This window comes from Penicillium diatomitis (assembly GCF_028827545.1).
Source record: "Penicillium diatomitis strain IBT 30728 chromosome Unknown utg000005l_segment0_segment0, whole genome shotgun sequence".
Classification (NCBI taxonomy): domain Eukaryota; kingdom Fungi; phylum Ascomycota; class Eurotiomycetes; order Eurotiales; family Aspergillaceae; genus Penicillium; species Penicillium diatomitis.
Window position 1 is genome coordinate 167,855 of NW_026623177.1, and position 16,719 is coordinate 184,573.

Below are 16,719 nucleotides of genomic sequence, written 5' to 3' on the forward strand. Positions count from 1 at the left end.
AGTTTGCTCAAGACTGGCAGAAGCGCCATCCCAGGTAGTAGGGCGTGCCCGAGCGTTTGTTCCGAAGACAAACGACTGCTTTGCTTCGCTCATTTTCTCATGATAAGACTTCTCTAAAAGATGCTGCGCAAGGGACAGAAAGTTTGTCACTCATCGGCTCCATCGACCCAATTGATGCGCGATGTGGTAATGGCGCTCGATATTCGACGAACGGAGGACCAAGAACCATCTCAATGTGAGGTATCCAAACGCTTCGATTGTCTGTGGGGGAAGGGAGGACGAGATCAGCTCCACCCTCGTCGGAGAAGGCCCTGGCGCATGCCGATCCAGTCGATCTCCACTGCTTGTGTAGCCACGAAGGCATCTGTGAAGACGACAAGGATTGCGCTTCGATTCCACTCTCAAAGAGGAGGGGTCGAGCAAAGACTCGCTGGCGGCTCCATTGAAGCACCGGAATCGAGATAGAGTTGGAGACCGAGTGGTGGTTGGCGAGTGAAGATCGGTTGTGGAGTGAGACGTGAGACCGGAAACCCGTGGCAAGTGGATATTCAGCACAGGACGGAGCTAAACGCTGCCGAATTCCAGGTACCTTACCTACTGACGACCTAAGCTGACATGGGAACTGAGTAACTGTCTCAGACTATCAGTGTATACTTTATGGACTCAGGACTGTACTGTATGCAGTTATGCATGTACTATGGAGCTTTGTACAATACTGCGTACCGTCAGTTTGGATAATCTAGTAACATTTCATCCCTGATCCAAGAAAGGTGAACAACAAGACAAAATCAAGGAATAATTAAGGAATCCTCTACCCGATCGCCTTGACCTTCTGATCAATGCCGTTCGTTCGTCTACAGTGTCACGGGCCTTACACAGTTCAAGAAGGATCCGAGCATGCTGTCTGAACTTGACACTGCTCTTGACTTCATGGTGGGCCTCATCCCAGGGAGCCGAGAAAGAGTCATGTCCTCCCCACTATGTACTCAATTTACCACAAAGTGATCTTATTATCTGTGAGTATGGTGCCAGATGGTCGTACTGCTCGGTTGAAGATATCCAGAAGGATCATTGATGAGGCTTCTATGAGTGCTCTTGGTGCTAGTAGACCTTGACTACGCCTAGTTATTCGAACTTCCTCTTGTTTTTTCAATGTTCATCACGTTTGTTTTTTGAGATTTTTGCAGTCTCCATAAAATAGAGAAGAAATTATCGAATGAGCAGGCCGGGTGAACGCATTGCGTAGTGGTAATACGCTGGGGAAGGGCTAGGATGGTGGAAGTGGTACTGCGCATAGTCCAGGCAGAGCAAGTGAGGCCTGGAACAGCAGTGGATTGGAAATGCAAGAGGAGAGGAAGACGCTCTCGTTTCTATGTGTTCTGGGGGAAAAGGAAATTGAAATGGCGATGGGGAGGATAACGGGAAAAGGAGTTGGGAGATTTTGGTCGGACAAGGGCGCAAGCCAATGCTCTTGGAGTTGCTGTGAGTCATCTCGCCCTTTCTGCGTATCCTTGTTAACGAGCCAAGTCGTCATTGCAGACGTCAGTTTGGCCAGATGCACTATTTTCGTTTTGGCCGAATAAAAGGGTCGACTGGCCTTTTTCGAGCCATGGGTCTCGGAAGTGGTTGAGATGGCTGAGTAGGTTGAGGCGCCTAGAGCTCGAAAAGACCGCGGTGAGTGACGCTCCAACGACCAGGAGGACGGCTCCATTTCACGACTTACCTCGAGTTTGGCGGTGTTCAAGTTTTCAGCACCTGGAGATGGCTTCTTGTCGGCAGACACTGGGAGGTGACGTAGTGGAGGGGCCGGGGCCGTGAGACCCTGAGATAGAGTCAGCATATGTACATCTTTGAGCCAGAGTAGAAGGAAGTAGCCTTGCTAGAAAGAGACTCACCGGGGGAAGGAGCCGGGGTTTCTTGGGTGGTTGCGGCTGTGGAGGTTTCCGGCCGTTGCCAGGCAAGTCGACAGAATTGCGCTCGTCGCTTTCGCTACAGTTGGAGGTCGGCCGAGATGTCTAAAACCCACAAGGTCGCGGTGAGTGAAAGCTCAGTTATCACAACGACGATTTCCTCATCTAACTTACCCCAGTCTTCGTGATGTTCGATCCCTCAGCACCTGGAGACGGTTTCTTGTCGACTGAGGCTGGGAAGCGACGGAGAGGAGGAGCTGAGACCGAGAGACCCTTGGATAGAGTTAGCATGTATACGTCAGGGGGTCAAGATAGCAGGCAGTAGACAATTTAAAACGGAGACTTACCGGAGGAAGAAGTCGTGCCTTCTTGGCAGGCTGCGAAGGTTTTCTGCTATCACTAGACACGTCGACAGACTTACGCTTGTTGCCAGTGCTGTCACCAGAGGCGGGACTTGGCTGGGTGCTCACAGCAATCTTAGGGATCTTGGGATCGTGGCCACCCATTTGGCGCTGGCGCTGGCGTTCAGCGTTCATTTTCTGGTTCTCAGTACGGCGACGCTCCTCTTGAGCAATTCGAGCCTTTTCGTGCTTGGGAAGTGACCTTTCGTTGCATTTAGAAGCTTCATGACCGATTTGACCGCATTCAAGGCAGCGGATAGCCGTGCAATGAAACTTGGTGTGGCCATATCCGCGGCACCGGAAGCATTGGCCTCGCGCAACCGCCTGAGCCTCTTCATTGTCACAGTTGTGGGTGAAGTGACTATTGCTGCCACATATTCCACAAGCCTTGCTCTCGTCCAAGCCAGCGGCGCCGCCAGAAGGCCCCTCGGGTCGGGAAGTAGGCAGAGCAGTGGGTTTAGAAACTACTACTGGGGTCCCCTTCGCGGCAAGTGACTCTCTGGAAGGATCAGACTCTCGTGCTGGAGATGGAGACTTGGTCGTTGGGGCGCTCTCAATGGCGCCGCTTGTAGCGACGTCGACCATTTCAACCTCCTTGTAACCTGTGAGCTGAGGCCGCTCAAGCAACTGAGAGATGTTGCCATCTGTGTAAAGATTGCGCTCTCGCGCATTGGTAATGAGACGCTGCCAGTACTGGCCTTGCATAAGGGCGGCAGAGTTTCCGAGTACCCACAGAGAGGATTTGGCACGAGTAAGACCGACGTTCATTCGACGAATGTCTGACAAGAAACCAATGCCCTTATTTGAGGCTCGCACACAAGAGAATATGATCACATCACTCTCGCGACCCTGGAAAGCGTCTGTGGTGTTGAAGTCGACCGTCTCCAAGATCCTGTTGCCATACTTGTCAGCGAAGCGAGCCTTGAGCTCACGAAGTTGACCTTTGTAGGGGGTGATGATTCCGATTCTGTTGGTGAAGTCAATATCTTTGAGATCCGTCACCAAGCGGTCATAAAGTTGCATAGCCACAGATATCTCGGCATAGTTGACCAGTGAGTGTCCGCGGGCGGCGCTGTGATGCATGCCTTGCACATCGAAAAATCGATATGGACTGAGCAGCTCACTTTGGTGCCATGGCTGAGCACGAAGCTTGCTCATTCCTGCTCCATCTTGAAGTTTGCCATCGTAGAACGTCAAACTGGGGAAGGCACTGATTTCTGGATGCATACGATACTGAACATCCAACAGATGTACATCGTTTGGATGGTTCTTCTGCATGCGGACAAACAGACTTTGTTCGTACTGGTATTTAGAGGCCATCGATGATAAGACTGTGGGTGGCAACTGCTTAGGATCTCCAACGAGAATACACTTGGAGCAGCCATATTTCAGTGGAATCAAGGCACTTAGCTCGATACACTGGGCAGCTTCATCGATGATGACCGTCTCGAATTCCACGTTCATGCTCTGAAACAAGTCGTGGCCTGCACCGCTGAGTGTACTGCAGATGACATGGGCACCATCTATGATGTATTGCTGGGCCTTGCGCTTCTCCATGTCAGATCTTCGAGCCAGAAGTTGGACCTGGTCACGGGCTTTATCGATATCGTCACCCAGCTGCGCTCGCTTTTTCCTTAAGAGATCGAGTTCGCGTTCAAGCTCGTCGGGTGGCGCAAATCCCTTTGCTTTGCACTCATCGATCTGGGACCGAACGCGTTTGAAGTCGGAATCAGTGGCTTTGTGTTCATCACAAAGCTTTGCCACATCGGGCCCTTTGTTGTCCTTTTGGATGCGTTCCAGACGACGGTTGACCATCTCATCGAGTGTTAGGTCAAGAACCTTGGGGTTGACAGACTCGCTTCTTCCCAGACGAACAACAGATATCTTCTCAAACATGCCGCATCGAGCCTTGACACCGTTCCTCAATCGCATCACGAGTTCGTCGACGGCGGCGTTACTTGGTGCGCACACCAGAATCTTTCGGGGAGTGCCTGCAACAGGCTTCGCACTCTGGAACGCAGCACCGATTTTGGCTGTAAGAAGACAGCCCACAAGCGCGGTAATTGTCTTTGTCTTTCCGGAACCGGGTGGACCCTGGATGAGGGTGAAGCCGTCATTATCGACGGCCGATTTGATCGCCTTGGCCTGGGACTGGTTGATCTGATAGCAGTCCACGAACCCTTGTAAGGTTTTATCTGCATACTTGAGCAGTGGCGACGGCTTCGCCAGTACGATCTCCTCACAGAGATCGAGGTATTGTAAGGACGTCAGCGCAGCGAACTCACGCTCCACAGGGACCATCGAAGTGACCTTGACAGCGAAGGCTGTGGTTCCGACAGCGAACTTCTGAAGGAACTTGGAGGCACCATTAGGGTTCATGCGGTAAGTGACCTCATATTTACCAGGTGTACGTTTGACACGGTGAACTCGTGCCATCACGTGGGGGGCGTCTTTTTTCTCGTGTGGTCGTGAATCGTGTGAAAACAAAACCAGGTCACCTTCGGTGACACCATTGTCCTTTGTCGGTGGGCCAGTGAGCAAAGTACTGATCTCCAGCCAGGTATCTACCGTCAAACGAGTGACCGCTTTGACTTCGAAAGGTTTCCAATAGGGCAAGCCATCCTCTTTGGCAGATTGGAATGCTTGCCAAGCTTCGAGAACCAGCAGAGGCTCGAACGTTTTCTGGTATTCCTGGGGTGAGCGGAATGTATTGGAAACCAGGGTATAATCCGTGTGGGTTGAGGCGGGGAGATCGCCCTCTGTGAAAAACTCCCAGGATAGGAACTGGTGATGAAGAGACGAAAGGTCCGGGGACAGACGCGCACGCATGTCCTTGATTGAGCGTTCACGTTTCTTTTTCTTGTAGGGTCCCTGCTGGGGCGGCTGTTTCTTCTCCTGGGGAGCCGCATCGGCCTTCTTATGTTTTGCGCCGAAGAGCTCCTGATCTAAATCATCTTCACTCTCAGTATCGGAGTCCGAGCCAGACGAAACCATCATGCTATCGAGGGGGACCGAATGATCTTTACCCTTCACACCAATACCTTTCAAGCCAGAGCCCTGCTCGGCAGTCTGCTGAGCCACCCCCCGCTGAGGTAACTTTTTCTTCAGTCGAGCCAACTCTGCCAAGTCCCGTTGCTTCTTCGCTTCTTTCTCGCGCTCACGCTTCTCGCGGAACGAAAGCACGCTGCTCGCATCATCTTTGACCACTCGTGGGAAAATGGTAGGCTTGGACAGACCAGGCCGAGTGCGAATCGCAGTCGACATGGTCTGGGAAGTCTGGCCCTTGGGCTTCGTAGACAGAGCGAGGCGATTTTTATTTAGTTCCACGGAGCGAGAAAGATCGAGGAAGGTTTCGTCGGGAATTTCTTCAAAGTCGTCGTTACTGATGATATGAGAAGAAGGAGAGGATGGGGAAGAAAAATCGGTGGGGTGACGAGCAAACGACGTGATGAATGACTGTTTTTTGAGGGCGGCCGTGGAGGCTGTCACCACGGGCTTTTTGGTGTAGGCTTCCAGCGCGCGCACGAGTTCTGCCTTGTCACGGCTGGTCAGGATTGTTTTGATTGTGCCATAAACTGCTGTTCCCTCAATGAAATCCAGCGCGTCTGCCTTCACTGTTGTCACGTCTAGGCTCCCAAGGCGCCTCAAAATTTTCGAGACCAAATCCACCAAAGTGGTAGCCAAATATTCATCTTTTAGGCGCAGCCACTTGACCATAGCACTCATAGTGGCTGTGGGCGGCTTGATGAAATTCTCAGAAATCCATGACTGAGCAGGATCAGCACTTCCTACTGCACCCAAGAAGACGGGATATTGGTCGAAGAGGAAATTAGCGAATTGCATGGTATCACGACAAAAGTCCAGCATGACCTCCTTGTCGTTCCCACGCATATGCCACGCTTCCGTCTCGTCAAAAATGGTGGCCAGGGCCTGCCATAAGAACTCCCAGAGCTTCTGAAGGGACAGAATTTCACGACGGTCCACAAAGCTGCGGGTACGCAACATACCCGTCTGACTATTACAGAGAATCTCTACGATGTCATTTCCAGTGTGTAACATTCTGGGGGCAGGAGCGAAGGTCTTCATGTTCGAGATGCGGCGGAAGGACCAACTGAGCCCGTACATCGTGGTTGTGAAGGAGGTCTCCAAAAGGTGAGAAATGGCATCCCGTCGAGCGTATTGACCACTAACGTTCTTGATGAGATCGACAGCAGCCTGGTAGGTGTTCAGATCCGCAGCAAACAATGTTGAGATCAGTGCACTACTGGTGTCTTGGCTTTCGAAGAGAGGCTTGAGATACTCTGGGGCGAATCCCGCAAGCCGTTCGATCATTTGACAGCACAAGCGAGTCAAATGATCATAGATCATGTTGAAATGCTTCTTCTCTCCGCTTCCGTCGCCCTTGGGAGGGAATTTCTCCAATCCGACTAGAGGCAGGACGCCCAGCAGGGCCGCCTTTGTGAGAGCGGCGTTATACGGTTGGAGGTGATTGATGACGGCTTGCCAAACGTCCACCGAGTAAGTGGAAACACCATGGGAAAGGGTGCCATGTTTCAGAATGACCTCGTAATCACTCTTCAGAGACTGACATTCCAGAGCTAAAGTGTTTCGAACGACATCCATACACAATGACCCAATCTCTTCTTGAAGACTCTGCTCGACGTTGAATAACGGTGGACTCAAGATCCTGTTGATGATCATAGCCACGACACTCATCGTCTCCTTCAATACAACACTGTCCACTGAACTTCGGGAAGACTCATGGTCCGTGAATCGACGAAGGGTAGTGATGAGGCTCTGCAAGCCAACGTGGAAGCAGTGATACCGAACGAGATTGGGAAACACGCAGCCTTGGAGTCGTTCGAGAAGTTGTGTGACCAAGTACCTACACGCAGACGGCTGATGGTGACCCTTGAGGGACGCCAGGAATGGGCCAATCCATGAGAGCAAATCCTTCAATGCAGATTTTTCAAAAGGCTCGCCGTCTGTGGTTTGGAGGAGAAAGGCTGTGTACTGCGGGTTTGCAAAGACCTGTTCGACTATCGCCTGCGGCGAAATGGTTTGCATTGCATCCCAAAAGTCACCAGGGGCTTTCTCCAAGAAAATCTGGATGGTATTTAAGAGAAACCTCAACCCTGGAGTTTGCACGTAGAGATGATCCACAGATAGACGGCACGGGTCGATTTCTAGTGCACGGAGGTGATGTGTGATCTGGTCTTTGTCGAGTTTTCGAACGATGAGCTGCATACCTCGCCACAAGCGCTGAACCACTGCATGCTGCTGCGGTACTTGATTCGCGGCCTGTGATCCGTCATGCAGTGCACTCAACAACCCATCGCGAATAGCCCAGTCGAACTCCTCACGAGTTGGTGGTCGACTATATCGGGACCAAGTAGAGATTGCCCAAAAACTACGGGCTTGGTTGGAGTCAAAAAGAAAGCGGGTGACCGCAGGGACATAGTCAGAGATCTTCAAGGTTCGTTTTGATTGAATCAACTTGAACGGCTCGTCAAAATGTTCTCGGAGGAGTTGATCACTTTGGAGCATTCCTTCGCAGCTCAGAGTCTCAAAAATTGACAGCAAGGCAGCCCGATCTAGAATATTGAGAGTGATCTCTTCCGGAGGAACATTTTTCAGCTGACTCGTCGCGTTGGCCAGATTTCTCGTGATGCGTTTTACATCCCAGTCGCTCAAACTCTTGCCAAATTCTTCAATGTCCTCGTCCTGATAGACTTCCTTCAGCTGATCCTTCAACCAGACTTTGCCGGTGTAGTAGTGTTTGATGCAAAGATCACATTTCTCCAAGAGCTCGTCCAGTTTTCCAAGAATCCAAGCCTGCAGTTCCTCGACTCCCTCGGAATCGTAGGCGAGGATCCGCATCGCGAGGAGGAACTTGTGCTTTCGTGACTCGGCCTCAGCAAGGATATCTTTCGTGCTCTTGCCATTTGCATCGACTTGGGTAGGGTCATCATAACGTCCATAATCATCGTCGTGCTGCCGGGGGCAAAAGATGTGTGTTCCTTCTGGTAGAGCCTTCAACTCTCTAACGAGGTCAAGGTATGTCAGCGAAAAGAGACTTCAGGCATCACGACATTCAACACTTGGTTCCACTTACGCAATAGCAGCCACAAACTCCATTTCTAGTGTTTCGCTCGATCAGTGGGATTGAGAGGATAGCGACAACGACACGTGCATCTTCCAATCGACAGATTGTATCTCGTGAGCTGTAGCCTCCTGGTACCTCTCAAATTGGCGAGCACGTGTGAGAAAAGATTGAATCTGTTGAGACACCCAGAGACTGAAGCTGTGCGAATGGTCCCGTGGCTTAGAGGGAATGTTCCGGCTATGCCCAGTCCGAGCTAGTATTTCCTCTGGCGACGCGGATGCCAGTTATGCCGTGACTCTGAGAGAGATGGCTCCAGCTCTGCCTCAGTTCGAGGTTTTCAGATCTCTCCTCCAGCGGTACAAGCAGCCAAGCAACACAAGCTTCGTGCAGCTTCCAGACCACAACGAGTCGAATCTGTAGCAAACCGGCCGAGACGGCACCGCTTCCAACGAATGACTACCCGAATGGTTGGACGCAAGATGGGAAGCGATGAACAGGCGTTGATTGGTTCGAGGTTCGAAAATAATTGCCTGAGACGACTCTTGCGAGAGAACGAAAATGACGCCAGTGCGCTTGACGGCAAGACGAAAGTGATCTGACAGCGGATGAGAAGCGAAGCCGCAACCATTCAAAAAAACCCCCAGACTATCTTAACATCTGCACGATTTGCGGCAGTACCTTGCGGAGATCTACAGAAATACTCAGGGTCATCAGATACGCGCATGCAAACATCTCGTGAGATCCATTGAAGGCCTCTACTAGTTAATCGACGTGCTTCCGAGAACCACTCAAACATACCTCTTCTGGATGAAAAGAGTGAAACGAAAGCAAACTGAACGAGAGGAGCTCTCAAATAGACCAGTCAATACTCTCACAAGATTATCACACTGATATGTGACCTCCCTGAAGGGGTTCCAATGGCTCCGAGCACCAACACGACTGAGATGGAAAATGAACAACTGATCGAAGGATAATCGCGGGCAGAATTCGGTCCATCGGTAAAAGTACGAAGGCGGTCTACGAGCCTCAAGACGCGTTTACGCGCCTCACTTTTACCCGAGTAGGAAATTACTGACCCACCAGCAGGATCGTTCTACTAAGCATCAATGCTGTGCTGGCAGACTCCTACGAAAATGAAGTGCTGGCTCATATCCACAGTCTGGCGAGTTTTTAAATCATGATATGACGTTTGTTAGATGCGCGCTTACAGAATTCGAGCTTCAACGTAAATTGGGTCGTCATTTTGATTTTACCCCAGAGTATGAGTTGAGAGCCCAAGAGTGTGCTTTCCTCCCTCGCCGTGATCGTTGTCGCCTCGACAAGCTTATCGGCTTGGCGACAACATACACGCACGCATTTTTGATTTATACACTATCACAGGACGCCTTACTAGTCGTCAGATTTCTTCTATTCAGCCTGTCCCTTGCGTGAGAACCAGCGAAATGTATGCTCGCTCACCCGCGGCAGGTAGCTCGAGCAGTGATCTTCATACCCTTTTGAGCACAAGACCCTGCAGATACCTGGTATCCAGCTGGTCGGACAAAGAGGCCCATCACCCGGAAGGTCAAATGCGCATCAATCTTAAGCTATATATACCCTGAAGTATTGAGGTGAGATTTGGAGAAGGCCCCTGATGGAATGGATGTACGTAGGTAAGTTTGTTACCTAGTACCTTGAGCTTAGATGCAATCTTAAATATGGGAGTACGTGCTGACTCCTGAAACCCGCAGTACCTCAACCTCCACTCAGGTACTCTAGTGAGCGTGAATGACATAGTAGACACTAGACATGGTAGACATATAAAGGAATCAGTAGCTGTCAAAAACATGTCGACGCCGAAATTTTCCACTTCTCCTTGACCTGGATACTGAAGCTGATCCATAACTGGAAGACTCCTCTGGGATTCAGCGAACCCACATGTGTCTGCGTACTAAGATAGACACCTAGACCTATAGGTTTATGGTGAACAGTCTCTCAGGTGGACCTACAGGAAGAAGAATACTATTCCAGGAGCTCGTCTGCGAACAGACCTCACCATGGTCGTACATCACAATTTCTGGGCGAAGGAACAATTACCGCAAATGAAAAAAAGCGAACAGAGGAAGCGGTGATCATGAGACTACAAACTGGCTATATGATTAATGGATGAAAACAATATTGAAGGATCAACTGTGGAATTTCATTCGTTGTGGAGCGGCCATATGAGGAAGCGCTTTTATACATGGTGGAAGGACAGGAAAACTATGAGACAGAGGAGACAAGAGAATGATGATAGACCAATACTGCTCTGATGGTGTCCACAATAGCCCGTAGGGTTTAGGAAAGGACAAAGGGCAGAAGTGAAGGAAAACAGAAACGAGAAAGATTCGCGCCCGAAGCCTCTGCCTGAAAGGCATCATACCAAACGCCAGCTTTCTATGAAAGGGGAATATCCATGCCAGGGAAGAAAAAGGGTGGAGATGACCAAATAAAAGGCAGTTGAGACGAAGAACACCACAGCATATTGCTCGTGAATATGAAAAGGCAATAAAGGGTGGAAAATATGAATTAGCATGGTGGACAGTAGGTTCGTCCACAGGTACAAGAGATGTCGTAAAAGCCGTGAATCGCAAAGTCTTCAAATCATGTTGCAGTGTGCTCATCAGGGGACCGGAAGGGGTCTTGATAAGACCGTTGGGTGTGACTTGATTCCATACGTGAAAGCCGAGCCGCTGAAGTGAAGTCATTACTTTGTTCAAAGCTTTGTCGGCATCTCTCAAACGAATGACGGGTGCGATCATGGGAACGTCGCACCATATCGACAGACTGGGGTAGCGGACGCTGGTCCAAACTCTCGGTGTAGTTGGTGCCATTGCTGCCATTCTGGCTGCGGGGATTATGCCCGTTGGTATGCGGGGACGGAGAGAAATACCGCGTAGTCTGATCACGATCGGCGGCATCTTGCTTGACAGGCATCTCGATCGGTTTGGCGATCTCCGAGGAAGCGGCCGAACTTTCTCCAGTGGTAGGAACGCCACCTGCATTGGGAGGCACATAGTCGTCGAATTCCTCAAGGTGCTTGAACTTGCCAAGCGTGACTTGCTCGCGGATAATATCGACGTCTAGAGGGAAAAACACCTTCTGAACGGAGTTGTAGAGGAAGCGTGGAAGCAAGGCAATCATGACCGTCACAAGCAGCACAGCCCAGAAACTGAGGGCACCGTAGACCTCATGGGCGGCATCGTAGAACAGACCGGCTCCGGTGAAAGAGGAGTAGATTCCGGTCCAGAAGAAGATCAGAAGGGAGCTGATCACGTTGATCAAGCATGTGAACCAGTCCCAACGGTAGGTGTTCATCATGATGTACAAATTGCTGGCGAGAACGGCCGAGGTTCCGATGAGAACACCCATTCGAGTCCTGTCGGAGATAGTCCGACCATTTTCAGTGGCAAAGTTTGCCGACGCGTACAGCATATAAGGCATGAAGAAACAAATCACTGATTGGAACAATCCATCGAACATGTATAACCTAGAAAGACAGTTAGCCGAGTCGAAGAGAGGTTCAACGGATTTAGGAGACGTACCAGAATTTGAGTTGCGACCATTCCTTGCGCTCGATGCCACGCATGTAGAGCTGAGGCACGGCGAGCGACACGCGATCGTCAACGTCCTGGTCAAAAATGCCCATGAAAATAACCGGAAGGGAGGTGAAAGCGAGGTTGACAAGGACGATATATGTATAGTCGAAGAGGTAGGAGCAGTCGAAATTGTTGAAAATGCAGTACCAGAAGAGAGCGAACGTCCAAACCAGATTCTTATAGAAAAAGTTCGCGATACACTCTCCCAGCCGACGATAAGACCATCTGCCGTGCACAAGGAGCAGGCGCTGGAGGAAGCGGAATTGTCCGATAGCGTAATCGGAGGACATGACAGCCTGGCGACCCTCCTCACCCGCGATGCCGACACCCACGTCAGCCTCCTGAATCATGGCCACATCGTTTGCACCATCGCCGATTGCGAGACCCATGATGTTGAGACCATGCCGAACCATGTTGACAACAGCAGCCTTCTGTGCCGGACTGACACGGCAGCACAGGACGGCTTTGCATTGCTTACAGAGAAGCAGGAATTTTTGCTTGAACTCGTCATCCAACATCATCTTGAGAGTTTCACCGTCCACGATGACCGCGTGGGTGGGTTCAGGTGGTGAATGGTCCTTGCGAGCGGCGATCAGCTCCTCATCCGAACCTGTCAACCCAAAACCTTCCAGATGCTTATCAAGTTCACGCTGCGCGTGCTCGCGCTGACCTTCGGCAATGTTCAGGACAATCAGATCCATGTTATTGTTGAGGAGGTTGCAAGAAAAGCCGATGTTGATCGCCGTCTCCACCTTGTCGCCCGTGAGTACCCATAATTTGATTCCGGCATCTGCGAGTAGCTGGATGGTATCAGGAACGCCGTCTTGGAGACGATCTTCAATGGCGGTACCTCCAAGCAACATGAGCTCTTGCTCGATCTGGCTAGCAACTTCCTCCATCTTCTCTTCGCGCTCAGTGATTGAAGCTGCAGCAATATCGTGCTCCCGGTTCCAGGCCAGGTATTCTTCCTCACTCAACAGACGATCAGCAATGCAAAGAGTTCGGAGTCCTTCCTTTGCAAATTCTTCAAGGTGCTCTGCTGTCTGACGACGAAGTTCTTGTTGTTTGCCACGAGCCAGACGAGAGTAGATGATGCTATCGGCTCCCTTGCAGAAAAGACGGATAGTACCATCCGGCATACGAATGATGGCACTCATGCGCTTGCGAGAAGAGTTGAATTCGAGGGTGTTCAAGACCGTGTAAGTCCGCTCCTCGCCCATGACATTGACTAAAAGATCATCACCAGCTCGACCAAGGACTGTAAAGCCGCAGTCTCGAGCGGTGCTGACGAGGGCCGCCTCATCGGGTGACTGGGCCTTGAACTCAATTTGTGGTGGGTCGCCGGGAGTGTGCTCAGTGATGACAGAATGGCACAGCGCCAAGGCGAGCATGAAGTGTTCCGTGGCAGCTTTTTGAGCCTGGCCTGACTGGCCGGCAATATCTGCAACAAAGTGCGGAGCAACGAACGTCAGATTCTCATCCTTCAGGTACGGATTGTCATGAATTTCACGGAGCATTGCCAGCATCTTTTTAGAATCGGCAGCGATCTGGGCCCGAGCCTCCGCCGCCTCCTTGTCAGCATCGGCACCTTCACGACGCCGCATGCCCATCTGAGCTTCGGTATAGGCCTCCCCGTACGCCATGCCGTTGATGGTAGCCTTTTTGAATTCCATGACGTTTTGTGTCAGGGTGCCGGTTTTATCTGAGAAGATGTACTCCACCTGTCCCACGTCGTCGGAAATGTTCCAGGATTTAGGGACACAATATAGACCAAGCTTCTCGTAGTACATAAAGATATCACTGTGAATGAAGACGGCCTGAATTGTGCGAACAATTTCCAATGAGATGTAGAGGGAGATAGGGACCAAGTTCTGAAACAGGATGAGCGCAGTCCAGAAAGTGATGATGCCCGTCACAGGAGGCGTGCCGCCATAAGATCCAAAGTCGAAAAAGTCTAATGACTTGTCGGGAGCGGCCCATGCGACACCATTGACGATACCCGCAACAAGGCACATGGCGAAGAGGATGAAGAAGTTGTAGATGACATTCCAGTTCAAGTCCTTGGCCAGTCGTGCCCGCTTTGCGGGTGTCGCGCCGGAATTCAGCATGATCTTACTATCACCGCCAGTAAAAACAACCACTCCGAGGACCCATTCGGTACTGCGCAAAGAGCAACCACGGAGGAGCATGTTGTTGATTGTGATGGGCTCGACCATCTCCTTGGGGGGGGCATCCGGGTACCTAGGATCACGCTGATCCCATCGGATGGCGCCGTTGTAGGCGTAAAGATTCGCGTGAGGCGCTTCGCTTTCAATCGTGAACTCGGCCTTTTCGCAGTCGCGTGCATGGCGCACTTGTCGACCACAGTGAAGAGCTTGTCGGACTTTCAGGTTGGTTTCACCATCGAGACCCTTGGTCTCCACATAGCATGCTCCGTCCGGGTCGGAGGTAGATAGGATCACAATGTCGGCCGGGACGGGGTCCTCGTTGTAAAGTCGAACAAAGTCACCCACTTGGATGCTTTTCCAATGGTCCCGCTTGAATCGCGCAGTTCCAGGTGTTTCCTTCGTTTTGTCTAGAACACTCCCGGTCTTCTTGTCGAGGGAGGTAGGTGAAAGCAAGCTATTTCGAGCAGCGCTATCGGGGTGAAGGTACTTGGCCTCGGGGTTATTTGGGATGGGCCAGTCTTCTCGCACCTCAGCTGCTGGCGGCGAGACAGCGGTCATAGGAATTGCAGTCTCCGCAGCCATAGAGTTGCGATGTGAGTAGATCGACGACCGCGGTTCGGCTGTTGTGAGGTAAGATGGTCGGCGGTCCTCATCCTGAGGATCCTCTTCATTCGCCTTCTTTTTGGTGAAGGCTTTCTTTGCCCACTTGTATGAGGCAATCGCACCTCGAGTTGACGCCTTCTTGATCCGGCGCCACAGGGAAATGTTATCCTCCGACGAATTGACATTGTCCCAATCGACGAGTCGGTAAACCGGGGAGTTGTTGACCTGACTGTCAGAAACCGTGCGACCCCAGTCTTCGATGGCATCCTTGATTGCTGTCACAACAATAATGACAATCAATGGAGTAGCGTTCAGGCCGGGATTGTTAGCACCGAAGATCGGAAAAACTAGGAAACAACATATACTGATTAGCTTGTGACTCTTCAACGTCTCTGCACCATCATTATCGGTGAATCTTCCACGTCAAGTCACGTCATGCAGGGCGAGCGCATACATTAAGAATAATCACGAACAAGAAGTAGATGTTCGCGATGTTGTGAAATTGGAGCCAAATGTTCTTGGGGACGAAGGTCAATGCCGTATACTTTGCAGTGCGAATTTTGTTGCGGGGGTAGATATGAATCGGCCGGCCTTCCTCATCTCGCTCGCTCTCAGGGACCGGGGTGTTGAAGTAGATAGTCCGATTTGGTCCCGAGGCATGATTGTCGTCCACGCGAGTGGACACGGTATCGGCGGCACTACTCGGTGTGGTGGATTTGCGCTTCTCTTCTCTCGATCCCGTGCGCTTGTGAAACCGGTCGATTATAGACACTCGCTTCTTCATACCCCCCGGCCCAACATGACGTGTCGTCGCCCATCGCTGGCGTTTCGTCGGTTTGGAAATGTTGCTGTTGACCTCCTGGATTTCATTGTTCACCCCAAGGGTACCGTCATTGTTGTCGTCGCTTGTGGATTGCAAGGCAGCCATCTAGGCTATGTTTGCGCCCCAGGCGGCATATAACTGACAAGCGGTGCCGTAGAGATGGTGTTTCTCGTTTTTGCTTGCCACTGATTGTTGTTGTTGATTTCGTTGTTTTTTTTTTTTTTTCAGCTGTTCTCGCTGGCCAATTTCCGCGGGTCCAGATGAGACGAAAAGGCCGTCCAGCGTATTTGAAAAAGAGCCTCAGCTGTCCAAGGTCTTTCTTCTTCTCCGAAAGCGCAGGTCGATCGCAAGACCAAGCGAATGCAAGAGACGCTTTCGAGCAACAGCAACAACAAGAGTGGAAGAAGTAATCAGACGTTGTGAGGTGATCACCAAGCTAGGGGCGGCGGATGTTGGCGGGATCGAGGGATACTCGGTTTCAGCGGTCGGCGGAAAGGGAACGGATGGCTGATCCCGCGGTGGTGACGGTTGGAATGGTGGAGCGATGCGAGATTCTTGAATCACCCGCTGGTGGCCACGAGAATACCGAGTTGGCCAGACCGGAAAAGTAGCCAGCAATGCGGGATGGAAAAGGGGTGGGAACTGGAGAGGAGGGGGGGGAGGTCGATCACCGCGCAGAGGAGAGTGGAAAGAATAGTTGCTCAAGAAAGTGAGAAAAGCAGATGCGCTGCGCCTGGCTGGGCATGGGCAGGACAAGAGGACTATGGAACGGGTCTGATTAATCTGGACTGAGCCGTGCAAGTTAGTCGGACGGGAGACCTCGTATTGTAATTACCAGCCAGAGTTGTCTACATAACTTGTCACAATGTGGAAGTGGTCCAGAAGTCCAGATTCCAGTCAGCGTACGCCTGTACGGCAATACAGAACAACCGCCGCAGGCTCTAGCTGAATGAGGCCCCCGAGTTGGCCTGGACTGAGCAGTTTGACTGGCTGGCACCGTCTAAATTGGAAGGGCGGCTTACCTGTCGGCTTGGTCATCGGCAGGTCGGCCCTCTGCATCCATGGGGGCCATTCCTCGATGAGGTCGCATC

General features: G+C 51.3%; 2 protein-coding genes across 2 annotated transcripts; both read right to left on the reverse strand.

Moving 5' to 3' along the window:
- Positions 1-2,194: 2,194 nt before the first annotated feature.
- On the reverse strand, positions 2,195-8,449 carry N7539_004723 (putative tRNA-splicing endonuclease; the record flags this gene model as incomplete). The annotated part of the gene is made up of 2 exons (XM_056934325.1): positions 2,195-8,354; positions 8,427-8,449. The coding sequence occupies 2 exons, from the start codon at positions 8,447-8,449 to the stop codon at positions 2,195-2,197; spliced, it is 6,183 nt and encodes a 2,060-aa protein (XP_056789519.1).
- A 2,590-nt stretch (positions 8,450-11,039) lies between these two features.
- N7539_004724 (Phospholipid-transporting ATPase DNF1) lies at positions 11,040-15,733 on the reverse strand (the record flags this gene model as incomplete). The annotated part of the gene is made up of 3 exons (XM_056934326.1): positions 11,040-11,925; positions 11,981-15,220; positions 15,279-15,733. 3 exons carry the CDS (start codon positions 15,731-15,733, stop codon positions 11,040-11,042), a joined length of 4,581 nt encoding a protein of 1,526 aa, XP_056789520.1.
- Positions 15,734-16,719: the final 986 nt, after the last annotated feature.